The sequence below is a fragment of the Antechinus flavipes genome, chromosome 2, assembly GCF_016432865.1.
Source record: "Antechinus flavipes isolate AdamAnt ecotype Samford, QLD, Australia chromosome 2, AdamAnt_v2, whole genome shotgun sequence".
NCBI lineage: Eukaryota > Metazoa > Chordata > Mammalia > Dasyuromorphia > Dasyuridae > Antechinus > Antechinus flavipes.
Window position 1 is genome coordinate 82,495,014 of NC_067399.1, and position 13,756 is coordinate 82,508,769.

Genomic DNA, 13,756 nt, shown 5'->3' on the forward strand with positions numbered 1-13,756 from the left:
TGAATTGTGTCAGAATGGAAATTATTAAAGAACTGGAAACAAAATAGATGTCCATGAATTAGGAATGGTTAAAGAATAAGAAGCTCCACAGGTATGGAATGCTGCATTTATTCTCAGATTTTTTTCAGTACATTAATTGGTTCTGCTGAATTTTTTTCTTTTTCCTTTTTTTTTTCCCTTTGTTCTAATGGATAGCTTCCTGGAAGGGAGGAAGGAAGGCATATTGGGAGAAAATCTAGGTATTGTAAAAACAAAATATATTAAAACTATATTCTTAAAAATGTCAGAGGTGGGATTCAAACCTTAATTTGGTTTACACTAAATCACTCTGCTATATCTACAGGTATAGCAGACTTGGTTTAATAGTCCAGAAAAACTTTCAAAAAAGTTAGTCTGTTGAAGCCATTTTGGTTTTTAGTTATTTCCATTTACCCTTTAAGTGTACTCATAAATTATACCTTTAGTAAGATTTAGGATTTTATCAGGAAATGACATCAAACTCATTGGCTTAAATTCTAAAGAATACCTTTCTTTTTTGAAACTAAAGATATTTGTTCTTCTCTACTCTTGTGATACCTCTCACAATTTTCATTTTATGATGATAAAGACCAACAGATAAAATCACTAAGTTTGGCATTCCAGGATATAATTTATCAAGGTCTACTGAACTTATTGAGAGTGCTCACGAAACGCCAATTAGGAAACACTGGTTTTATTCCACATGAGAATTACAAATTACAAAATATACAACTGCACCAATTTGTAGGTTACCTTCAATAACATATAATGTTTCAACTTGTTCCAATGATAAAAGTTCCAATTATTTGTCCCAAGTAGTCATACTTCTCCCCAAAAGCCTGTTTGAGAACTTTGAGTACTCAAAGATCTCTTATCTTGGAAATCTCTTCCCACATTTTCAATGTATCTAGGGTTTCAATTTGCTCTTGATGCTTTTTTAAAAAATAAACTCCAGTCTGAAGATCCTCTTCTTTGATGGAGAAAACAAAAGCAAAAGAGCAATGGTCCCATCCTTTCTTTTTCTTTTCCTTTTCCAATCAAATAAAGAATAGGAGCAGAGAGATGAAGATACTACATTACTGAAACCCCCATGTCCCACAACTACATCCACAAGTTTTCAGCCATGTTGAAACTTTCCTACAAGCTAACAGTATAATATTCATGGCACAAACATCAGGGAATACTAATGAATGACAAATACTTTATTATTTTTAGATACCAATAATAGTAAAATAAATATTTGATTTTAATAAACCATTTAGCAAGCGCTCCTTAAAATCATACTAAATACCAACTACCTATCTTGTTGGTGTTTAAAAAAAAAATCAAAAATTTACCTTGAAGTAGCACATGATATTCTATTATTCATTTGTAAAAGTGTTCCTATATAATTTCTTTTATCATGATTTTAATGTTTAATCTTAAAAAGATTCATGCTTATAAAAGGCATTACTCACCTTAATAAAATTCCTTAAGTCACATAGCAATACTTGTCAGCTACCTACTAAATATATGTGATATGTATAGTAACAATAGTGCCAAGGACAGAAGGCCAACATACATACATTGTTAAAAATGGCAGTGCTAGCTTCCTTGTGCCAATGGTCTAAAGAAGTAATTCAGTATCCCTAAGTTACTTCTTCTAAATGTGTGAATCTAGTATTTTCCATATTTTGATACTTAGTTCAAGAGGAAGCACAAACTATAATTTAGGTGCTATGTTACTAGACATAGAAATATCTTTGTTTTTATTTAAATGAATTGCATGGAATTACTTGTTCTTTTTATATGGTGACTTAAACAAGCCATTCAAGTTTCCTCCTAAAATTTAAACACTTTAATAAGATGTGATCGCAAACATGTTGGTAATGATCATTGTGGATAATCTGAGAAATTTCCTATAAAGGATAGTAAAAATGATCTACCACCACTAATGTGGCTAGTTGATAAGTTTTCAGAGAACACTGATAAAATTTGAAAGGATGACAATGTTTTACTAACTGGTTGCACAGAAAAATTTAAATATTCTTTCATTCAGTCATTTAATTGTTATGGCCACGCTTCTGATAAATGGGATGGAAAGTGTAAATCTCTATTTTCCCAAATGTTAAAGCATTATTAAAATAAGCAGTGGTTTAACTGAAAATGCATTTACAGACATAAAATGCTAGACTACTTAAGAATAAAAACAATGTTTTTCTACTTAAAATATAGCAGTTCTGCTTTACTGATTATTGCTAACTACACTTCACATGTGAAAATGGATTTTTATCAGATGAAGTTCAATTTAAAACAACATCTCTAAATGGAGAAATGAAGATAGCATTTTGGGGAATAGCCACACAGGAAGGCAGCCATATTTTGTCTAGTTTCTGATAACAGTGAGTGCTGAATGACTAAATCAGCTCATGCGTGTTTCAACATATAATTCATTCTCATTAGCATTGTTTCCTAAACTGACCTTTTAATATTTCATAAATCAAGTAGCCACAATTTTGAGAGTCTCCAAATAGGTCTTATCTATTCCCTGTTAACATGATTTGTACTGTTCTTTATTCTAACTGGTCAGTCAACAGGATCTTTGCCTTTCAAACAAGCAATAGGTACTTTTACCAGGACTCATAATATTCAGAATGGCCGAGTTGGAAAAAAAATAACAGCTTAAAAGTAAGAATATATTAAAATTGTGTTTGTGTTAACAGCTGAATCTCATTAAAAATGAGATTGTATTGTATTACAATACAAAAATGTAGCTGTTAACAGAAAAAGAAAACAGGCAAAACTGGTTATAATGTGTCTCATCATTATCACTCCCAACAAGTTACACTGGATTGGCCATACTTTTGGTTGCAGTACCTCAATATATCCTGGAAACTCTTCAGAAAAGCACAATTTTGCTGATTCGTGTATTTGTAAACAATGGGTGCCATAACCAAGGCTAAAACCACCATGGAACAATTCCAAAGGTAGAGGTACTGTTATTTCCTAGGAGAATTATAAAGAGGTAAGAGGAAAGCATTCCACTAACGTGGCCATCTATTACTGGGTAGTAACAAGCTTCACAATCATGCTGATAATCCGTGATCCTCTTGGGCAGGTACTAAGATCCATGCTGGGATTCTTGATCTTATCTTGAAGAAGCTGGTCAAGTTCACAACGAAGTTCCTTAACCAACTCTGCTACCTAAAAAAGAATGCAAAGTTGTAATAACTGGTAAGGACAACAGTAAGAATACACCACTAAAGGAAAATTCACTAGCCTATCAATGACAAAAAGGTGTAGTTGTTTTGTTTTGTTTTTTAATCAGAAAAAGAAAAGCAAGACCCTTCATTTTGTAAACTGTAAACAATTCACATATGGCTCATCTCAGACTCTTTACAGCATTAACAGGAGCCTCTTAAAGCTAATAAGCTGCATTTTCCAAACTTAACTATAGATGCCTTCATTATATGCCCTAATAGAAGCATTAAAATAAAATCAAAGCAGCTAACAGTAATTTTTATTTGGTTCTGAGCTACATTATAATTTTTTCAGCAGTAGATTTATATTCTGACTATATTTCAATTAGGCAAATGTTAAATTGAGTTTTCCTTCATTAAATGTTACCATGTAGTATAAGCAAAAACATATTGGGTTAGCAGGGACAGTAAGTCAACTTTAGGTTAAATATTTGTCTTATAAAATATATAAAGTAGATAACTGAAAACTATTATTTAAGAAAGGTAATAGTTCTACAAATGACAAATGATGGAGATGTGGGAAAATAGGTACACTAATGAACTGTTGGAATCGAAAACTGGTCAACCAGTTTGAAGAACGATTTGAAACTATGCCCAAAGGGCTGTTGATACAAAATTGTATCCACCCTTTGACCCAGAAATACCATCAATAGGTCTGTATCCCAAAAAAATCCAAAAAAAAAAAAGGAAAAAGACCTATATATACAAAAATATTTACAGCAGCTTTTTTTTTTTTTTTTTTTTTAATGAACAAATAGGCTATATTCAGAATAAAAAGGAAATAAGACAAGGGAGGCAGTGAAACCAAATAAGTTAAGAAAGATTTCCAACAGAAAACTGTATTTTAACTAGTTTTTTCTTTGTTGTTGTTTTATAATTTTTAAAATAATAATAGCTCTTTATTCTTTAAAATACATAACTTAAAAATACATGCAACACCTATTCCTACAAAAAACCATGTGCTCCAAACTTTTTCCCTTCTTCTCCCCTCCCCCAGATGGCAAACAATCCAATATAGGACAAATATATGCAATTTCTCCAAATGTATTTCCAAAATGTATTTATCATGCTGCACAAGAAAATCCAATCAAAAAAGGGGAAAACCGAGAAAGAAAAAACCAAGCAAGGAAACAACAAAAAATGAAAATCCTTTGTTGTGATCCACATTCAATCTCCACACAGTCCTCTCTCTGGGTACAGATGGCTCTCTCCATCACAAGTCTATTGGAATTGGCATAAATCACCTTACTGTTGAAGAGAGTCATGTCCATCAGAATTAATCACATAATTTTGTTATTACTGTGTACAATGTTCTCTTGGTTCTACTCACTTCACTTAGCATTTACAATTCATGTAAATCTCTCCAGGCCTCTCTGAAAGCACTCTGCTGATCATTTTTTTAGAGAATAATATTCCATAATATTCATATACCCTAACTTTTCAACCATTCTCCAATTGATGGGAATCCACTCAGTTTCCAGTTCCCTGCCACTACAAACATTTTTACACATGTGAGTTTTTTCCCCCTCTTACATGATCTCTCTGGGATATAAACCCAGCATAGACACTACTGGAATCAAAGAGAACACACAGTTTGACAACCCTTTGGGGGTAGTTCCAAATTGTTCTCCAGAATGGTTGGATAATTTCACAGCTCCACCAGCAATGTCTTAATGTCCCAGTTTTCCTATATGCCCTCCAACATTTAGCATTATTTGTTTCCTATCATCTTAGCCAATCTGAGAAGTGTGAAGTGGTACCTCAGAATTGTCTTAATTTACATTTCTCTAATGAATAGTGATTTAGAGCATAATTTTATATGTCTGTAAATGGCTTTCTTAGTCTGAATAATGTCTGTTCATATCCTTTGACCATTTATCAATTGGGAAATGGCTTGTATTCTTATAAATTTGAATTAAATCTCTATATGAAATAGGCCTTTATCAGAAACTTTGGATGTAAAAATATAGCAGCTTTTTTTTGTGGTGGCAAAGAATTGGAAATTGAGGGAATGTCTTCAATTAGGGAATGGCCAAACAAATTGTGGTATATAATTGTGATGGAATACTATTATGCTATAAGAAATGATGAGAGGGATGGCTTCAAAAAAACCTAGAAGACTTATATGAACTAATACAAAGTGAAGTGACAACAACCAGGAGATCATTGTACACAGTAATAGCAATATTGTAATGATGACTGACTATGAAAGACTTAGCTAACTGTGATCAATACAATGATCTAAGATAATTCTAAAGGACTCATGATGAAGAATGCTATCTAACTTCAGAAAAAGAACTAATGAACTCTGAGTCATATTGAAGTATTTTCTAATTTTATTTTTCTGGCTTTGTATTATGTGTCTATCATGGAAACATTTTGCATAATTTCACATACATAGTTGATATACTGTCTAATTTCTCAGTGTGTGAAGAAGACACTAAAGGGAGAAGGGAAGGAGAGAATTTGGAACTCAAATTAAAAAAAAAAAAGAATGAAATGATTTTTTTTTTTTAAGAAAACACAGAACTCAGAACCATAACCCTTGAATTCTCATTTCATTATTTAGCTATTACTTTTTGCACTTTATTATGTGCATTTTACTATACACTTCACATTATCAGTCTATGCTGACAATGTGTTCAGATCTCACCATTTTACCTAATTACCTGATGGGAGGCAGCTGCAAAACGAATCCAACCATCATCCAAGGATACAATAAACTCTCCCCTTTGAAGCCGCACATTCACCTGGCCTCCACCAAACAAGAGCAATGGGTACACAGACACCATGCTGCAGTCTCGGATGAACACACGACTGGTCTTGATCTTCTCATGGTACACCAGGTAGGGGCTATCAAAGTGTCTCATCTGTAACATGCAGCCCCAAGAGCATCAGTGAGGTCATTGGCAGCATCTAATTTCTCCTTCAATAAACTCAATTAAAAAGAAGCTAGATTACAGCCCACTCTCTTTTAGTTTCCATTCACCAACATTCACTCTCCCTGACTACCACTTCAGTCCATATCCACCCTTCATTGTTCTTTGTTGATATGGCTGACTCCCTACCACTTACAACACTTAACCTCTTCTTATTCTACTTAAACCCTTCCATTCAACTCACCATCGCCATTAAAGTCAAATAAAATGAGATTTATTAATAGTCAATAATCATTACAGAATGCTTTTTGTGTGTAGAACAGATACCAATGCAAGAAAATAAAAAGTAGAAGACTACTCTCTAGGTAGCTGTTTTATAATTTCTAAGCAAAAACTTTTAAAATTCCTGTTTACTGTGAATCTTTGGCAATACAATGCTTGGGCTGTGAACCAGTTTTGAACAACCACAGTAGAAAGGCAATTTTGCATAAGTAAGTTGCCTTGTGCTTTATTAGAGTTTTCTTGAAGTAGAAAAGGTCTCAGAAATGTAATTTGTTTTACATTAGGGCCATTCTCACCAAGTTAAGTTGGATTGTTCTATGCTACTGTGCATAGGCAAGAATAGAATAGAATTTCATCAAATGAGATCTTTTCTTGGTATCTGTTACAAACACAATGATACTGACCTGATAGTTTACTGAAGAAGGGTGTATGTGGACATAATCATCATTCTTGGTGACAAACTTCAATTCATCTACTTTGGGTTGCATTCTAACAGCTCCTCTACTGGTCTTTTGATATTTTCCTTCTGGAGTTTTCACCTAAATGACAAATAAAACTAAATGTATAATTTGCTTTTTTGTTTTAGAAGGTGTATTTATGGGCAATAAATATAACTTGTTTGAGGGTTCCTGCTCCTCTTTTTTCTCCTTCCTTTCCTAGTTAACTTATATCACACTCTTGTGACTGTACTGATAGTTACACCTATATTTCATTTCTTTTTTTTTTTTTAACAAGTCATAAAAGAAAAAAAGGTGAGGAGATGTGTGTCACCAAGCCACAGAGTTGCTATATTAAGAGATGGTATTTGAAGTTATACTTCTGTACTGTCCAGTGTATAGTCTCTAAAAAACCATGAGATTGCCATCATAAATATTGGATTTTATTTAAGATCCTAGCAAAACATTTCCAAACATCTTTCTAATGTAGGTTTCAATTGATCTTTAAAGTATTTCCATAGTGATTTGAGAAGTAACTAATAATAACTGAATATATACTAAGTGCAAAGCTCTGAGAAACATTTGAGGATTTGAGGTGACAAGCTGAAAATGATCTAGAAATCTGAAATAAGAGACTATTGCAGCTGGAGTTACAACATTTAGTTTGAAAGTCCAAGAGTCTGGCTCAGGTTTGGATTTCTAGAATGTCAAGTGTGCTGAGCACTACTCCCAAAAAATTATTCCAACAGAAGACAGTCATACCACCACTAATCCAGATTTAAAACAGAGATAAATAAGGTTCCCATGAGTAGGTTCAAATGTACATGTAGCAATTCTTTATTGGGCTATGAAATTTGCACTGATACTTCAAAGGAGAAAGGCTGGATGATCCAATAATATTTATATCTAATTCCACTAAATTAGAAGAATTAAATTAAATTAAAGGATTATCTCACTTCATTCAAAGGATGTTTCAGAAAAGTCTAAAAAAATTTGCTAATTTAAGGAATAATTTTAAATTGTATAATGAACATCTTGGAAATTTTCGTCATAAAACAAGTAGATTAGAAATTGGTAGGTAATAGCAATAAACCAGGGAAATATTCTGTTACCTGTACTACATTTGGATACAGGGCTGCACATAAGATTGCTGATATTAACTTGGTATTCTCAGCATTTGAATTTGCCTGTGGAAGAAATACATGATTAAAGCATTAGCTGCAGAGAACAGCTGATATGTTTTTCTTTAATGATGAGAAAATTAGGAAAAACAGAATACATCTGTTAAGTCTTAGCTCCTCAGGCTTGTGATAGGGCACTTCTGCCTCTGACCTCTGCCTCCCTCAACCTGTCCTTTTATCAGTTCCCTCCCTTTTTTTGTCTCCCTCTCCTCTTACACCCATAAAGGATAAGATAGATTTCTATGCCCAACTGAATATTTGTTATTCTCTCTTTGACTCAAATCCGACAGAAATAAAATTCAAGGAATGCTCAACCCACTCTTTTTCTTTCCCTCCATGGTGCTTTTTCATGTGATATAATTTACCCCATTCTATTTTTCCCTTTGCTCTTCTTTCAGTGCAATCCTTTTTCTCAAGCCTTTTTTTGTCATCTCATCAAGTCAGCTTAGACCTGCAATCTTTACCTATGTATATTCCTTCTAACTCCCCTAAAATATAAGATATACTTGATCTTCACCAAGAAGGCCAAGAAGCAACAAGAGATAAACTTCTTTAAAAGTTGCAAGAATCATCCTCCCATGTAGGGATGTAAACAGTTTAACCTTGTTGAATAACTTGCTTTTTGCTTTTCTGTTTACTTTTTTATTTCTCTTGAGTGATTCACTTTTGAATATATTTAATTTGCACCCAGGTTTAAAAAAAAAAAAAAGATTTTATTTATTTATTTTTTTTGCCTTGGTAAAAATAAAAATGCATTCTTCACTACAAATAAGATATAAAGTTGATTTCACTACATTCACACAATGCCCACTCCAAGGAGCTGAAGGCACTTTGTAGACATCCATGAAGTAGTTGAGAATAAATACTATATTCTATAAACTCAGTAGATGTGTAGTAGAGTGGGGAGTATGTTCACATTTTCTATATAAAATGCCTGATGACATTTGGAACAAAATGGTACAAAGATAGCCTGAGGAAAAGCACATCTTACAATTTTCACAAAGTAAGTTAACCTTAGATAGAAAAAGGTCAGATTGTTTTATCTGGATGTGCATTTTTGTGAACGATCCTTCCTAGCCCTTGTGGATCTGGGCAGGATCACTAGAAAATGAAATAGCCATGTTTGTTCCATGATTAATAACTGATATCTTGTTATAAAAATTCAAGGGAGGAAAGCAACGCTAAGCCAGTCCTGGGGTTATATAATGAAGAATGCCTAGTAAGCCATTTGTAAAAGTCAGAGTTTACTTATTTTCTTTCTAGTTAAGGAGAAAAAAGATTTTTTTTTTTCTTACCTCCTCTCCAGTGGCATCCAATACACCATCTCCACCCTGGGCCCATCTCTTCTCGATATCTCTTGCTCTTAATCCTTCCTTCACAAATCCTATATCTGATAATAATTCTGTGAACTGCCTTTTAAGGCTGGCGATTTCCTAAAAGAAACAGACAAGTTCTTTCAGTGAAGATACCACTTGATTTATAGGAGGACACAAACAAAAATAGAAGAAACAGTGTGGGGCTACAACTTGCACCAATGGATGTTTGCAGTTATCAAGATATACATGGTTTTACTGTATTACTTGGCATAAAAAAGACACTAAGATAAATAAGCCTTGCTTGACTAAGTTAATAAAGAGGAACAAAAGGAGAGATGATATATACGAGATACACAGTCTTCCACAAATATTTGCAAAGGCCCAAGTTTTGGTGAATTTATACTGATTCACAATACTGTAGCTTTAGTATAGTGTTTGAAAAGCCAAGTCAAGAATGTGAAAACTTGGGAAGTTTTCTATTCTCTCCTTAATTACTCTTTGATAACTACATGCTTAGAATATACAGCTTTCTTTTTCAAATGGACAAGAAACAGCAATCTATCCCATTTTATACCTTCCCCTTCATTGTCTTGCCAGGGCACATATGTGACTTAGAATAAGAGGAGAAGATAATGAAATGTTATTGTTTTAGGGACTTTTCCTTATAGCGGAGTATAAATGTGTGGACTGAGAAGCTGAAGATATTTCTTTTAGCTCTTATTCAACTGTGGCTATACAATAACAAAGCAGATGAAAATAACAGAACTGAAAACAAATGAGCACTTCTTAAACTTTCTTCCAACTGTTTTCCTACATCCAGAAAAATTTGCTCAGTAAGTCACAAATCCAAATTGAAAAAAGAAGCCTGAAAGCTTTTTACACAAAACTGCTTCAAGATCAGCTTTTATTGAGTGCGTGCTATTTCTTTAGATTGTTAGGTTGTTTTGGTCATGTTCAACTCTTCATGACCCCATATGGCGTTTTTTTGGCAGAGATAATAGAATGCTTTTTACCATTTCCATCTCCAGCTCATTTTACAAATGAGAAACTGAGGCAGAGGGTTAAGTGACTTGCCCAGGGTCACATAATTAGTTACATATCAAAAGTTGGTTTTGAACTCATGAAGATCAATTTCCCTGATTCCAAACTCAGTACTCTATCCACTGCACCATCTAGCTGCCCTATTAATAAGTCTCCAAGTCCTCTAATCTGAGGTTAGAAGAAGCCTAGCATGATCAAATACACAGGGCTGAAGCTATTTATTGGAACACAAATGTCATTATTTAAATCTCTCTATATGTTCTGAAAAAAAAATCTATAAATTATTCACTAAATAAGTCCTATTTTAATGCCGCATCATGGTGTGGAGGTGACCCTGGATTTTTGGAGACGATATCGACTGAAAAAGTTTCAAATCTATTAGAAACAGACTGTTGCTGGCTACGTGTGGTGAGGCTCCTCAATAGGAGGATGGCAGGCTCACAGGATGAATAATTTTTTGCCACCACAACCAACCTAGTTTTACCATATTGCCAGATAGCTAACCATGAAGTAAGGGATACTTTTTCTAAGCACAAAATGGTCCACTGATGCCTGGAGAGATTTCAATTGACATCAGTCAAGGAAATACTCACATATGTGAAAGTCAGATCTTTGAAAAGACTGAAGTACATGTGAACATTATGCTCTTCAGTCTTTTTTTTTAATTTTATTTTATTTAATAATAACTTTGTATTGACAGAATCCATGCCAGGATAATTTTTATACAACATTATCCCTTGCAATCGCTTATGTTTCGTTTTTTCCCCTCCCTCCCTCCACCCCCCCCCCCCCCCAAGATGGCAAGCACAGGGAGAATTGGATTCAGAAGGTAAAAATAACTCGGGAAGAAAATCAAAAATGCAAATAGTTCATATTCATTTCCCAGTATTCCTTCTTTGGGTGTAGCTGTTTCTGTCCATCATTTATCCATTGAAACTCAGTTAAGTCTCTTTGTCATAGAAATCCACTTCCATCAGAATACATCGTCATACAATATCGTTGTCGAAGTGTATAATGATCTCCTGGTTCTGCTCATCTCACTTAGCATCAGTCCATGTAGGTCTCTCCAAGCCTCTCTGTATTCATCCTGTTGGTCATTCCTTACAGAGCAATAATATTCCATAACATTCATATACCACAATTTACCCAGCCATTCTCTCTCCAATTGATGGACATCCATTCATTTTCCAGTTTCTAGCCACTACAAACAGGGCTGCTACAAACATTTTGGCCCATACAGGTCCCTTTCCCTTTTTTAGTATCTCTTTGGGGTATAAGTCCAATAGAAACACTGCTGGATCAAAGGGTATGCACAGTTTGATAACTTTTTGGGCATAATTCCAGATTTATGCTCTTCAGTCTTAAGAGACCAGAAGAAACCTATATAATCGAATGATGGGAACTTTACAATAACACACCCTTTAAATAGGCAAGAACCTCTGGCTAAAAATGTTATCACTCTCACAAACTATTAAAGGAAAATGTACACTTGTTACTGTCATGTAATCTTCAATCCTGGGTCGACAATATCACCCACATATAGAAAAACTGACATCTAGTAAATTTACATTGTATAGAAATCCAGGCAATTAATTCTTTACTCTTCAATGTATCATAGTTTAACCTAATTGTTCATGAAGGACCAAATACCCATATGTAGAAAGAGAAGAATAAATAGGACATCAAGGAGGAGTATAATAGTGTTTGTAAGAAAGCTTAATGAAGGTCTAAAATTCAAGACTTTGCATAATAATTTTAGACCATGGGATGTATTTGCAGCTAAAGCCAAGGATACTAAAAAATAGCACTTTCATCTGCTAAGGAAGGAATCTGCAATTTAGCTGGAACAAGTTTCCCCATCTCCAAGAGTGAAGTAAGGAGACAGTAAGGAGAATGCTCAAAAGAATCAAGGGAAGGAGCTGCCATCCTTCAGAAGACTGACTCACCTGCAGAACTCTTCCTGACAGAAAGTTCTCTCTGCAGTAATTATAACTTGCACGAGCGCCTTCTTTGATGCAAAGTCTCCAACCCTAAACGGAGAAAAATCAAACTCAATTTATAGTGTGCATTGTCTTAGGGTCAATGTGGATACTGACAGCTTTAAATCTGTAATCTTATAAAATGTCAGCCATGTGTGTTTTCTGCTTACCTTATATGCCTGAAGGAGAGCCAGATAATCACTGTTTGCTAATGCAAATTCCAGTTTTTTCTGATTTGCTTCTTCCCTTTTATCCCAGGGAGATACCTAAATAAAAATTAAGATTTGAAGGCCACAATTCATTTGAGCTTTTAACCAGCAGTGTCCTACTGAAGTACTCTAATACAGGTACTCTAAATAAGCATATTCATTTTATGGCTGATTAACTGTAATTAGGGTGTTCTTAGGAATTCTATTTTGATCTGCCCTTGTGTTTGTCCACCCACAATAAACTATTCTGGAACTTTTACTTCTAACTAGCAAGATATCACCAAAAAAGACATACTTAAAGATGGTATGAGTCCTAAATACTGTATGTTATTAATCCTTTGACACCTTCAGTTTAGCAGATTCTCTCTCTTTTTTTTTTAATTTTTAATAGCTTTTTATTTACAAGTTATATGCATGGGTAATTTTACAGCATTCTCAATTGCCAAACCTTTTGTTCCAATTTTTCTGCTCCTTCCCCTCATCCCTCCCCAGATGGCAGGTAGACCAATACATGTTAAATATATTAAAGTATAAATTAAATAAAAAATAAGTATATATGACCAAACTGTTATTTTGCTGTAAAAAGAATAGGACTCTGAAATATTGTACAATTAGCCTGTGAAGGAAATCAAAAATGCAGGCAGGAATTCAATGTAATGGTTCATAATCATCTCCCAGAGTTCTTTTGCTGGGTGTAGTTGGTTCAGTTCATTACTGCTCCATTGGAACTGATTTGGTTCATATCTCATTGCTGAAGATGGCCAGGTCCATCAGAATTGATCATCATATAGTATTGTTGTTGAAGTATATAATGATCTCCTGGCCCTAGCAGATTCTCTTTAAGAGAATCATATGATTCATATCTAAAAGGATATCTTCCTCTCATGGTCAAAAGTAATTAATATTTTTTCAATTTCACAATGTCACCTGATCTTTATCCTTCTCTTTTTTCTCAAAATCTGTTGTCATAATCATCTTTGTATTCTATCTAGATTGTTTCCTTCAGTTTTGCAGAAGCTGCCTACATGTGAAACATTTAAAAAAAAGTTTAAAAAAAAGCAAAAAAAAAGTCTAAACTAAATGATTACATTTTTATATTTTTATCCATTTTAAATATTAGACATTTAATCTGCTTTTCATTCTCTAATGAAAGAAAAGAAATTCTGACTGAAGAA

The 13,756-nt window shown here is 33.8% G+C and overlaps 1 protein-coding gene across 3 annotated transcripts in view; it reads right to left on the reverse strand.

Moving 5' to 3' along the window:
* Nucleotides 1-696: 696 nt before the first annotated feature.
* DHX57 (DExH-box helicase 57) overlaps nucleotides 697-13,756 on the reverse strand; it is a 62,191-nt gene continuing 49,131 nt past the window's right edge. For 2 of the 3 annotated variants that reach the window (XM_051975133.1, XM_051975134.1), the window contains exons 19-25: nucleotides 12,543-12,638; nucleotides 12,340-12,423; nucleotides 9,332-9,469; nucleotides 7,968-8,042; nucleotides 6,823-6,957; nucleotides 5,927-6,127; nucleotides 697-3,201 (exon numbers count right to left, since the gene is read on the reverse strand). In XM_051975133.1, the coding sequence (XP_051831093.1) occupies nucleotides 3,058-3,201; nucleotides 5,927-6,127; nucleotides 6,823-6,957; nucleotides 7,968-8,042; nucleotides 9,332-9,469; nucleotides 12,340-12,423; nucleotides 12,543-12,638 (873 nt within the window). In that variant the 3' untranslated portion in view covers nucleotides 697-3,057. Of the gene's footprint in view, nucleotides 3,202-5,926; nucleotides 6,128-6,822; nucleotides 6,958-7,967; nucleotides 8,043-9,331; nucleotides 9,470-11,197; nucleotides 11,494-12,339; nucleotides 12,424-12,542; nucleotides 12,639-13,756 lie in introns of those variants that run through there. The other variant, XM_051975135.1, reaches the window with a different exon arrangement.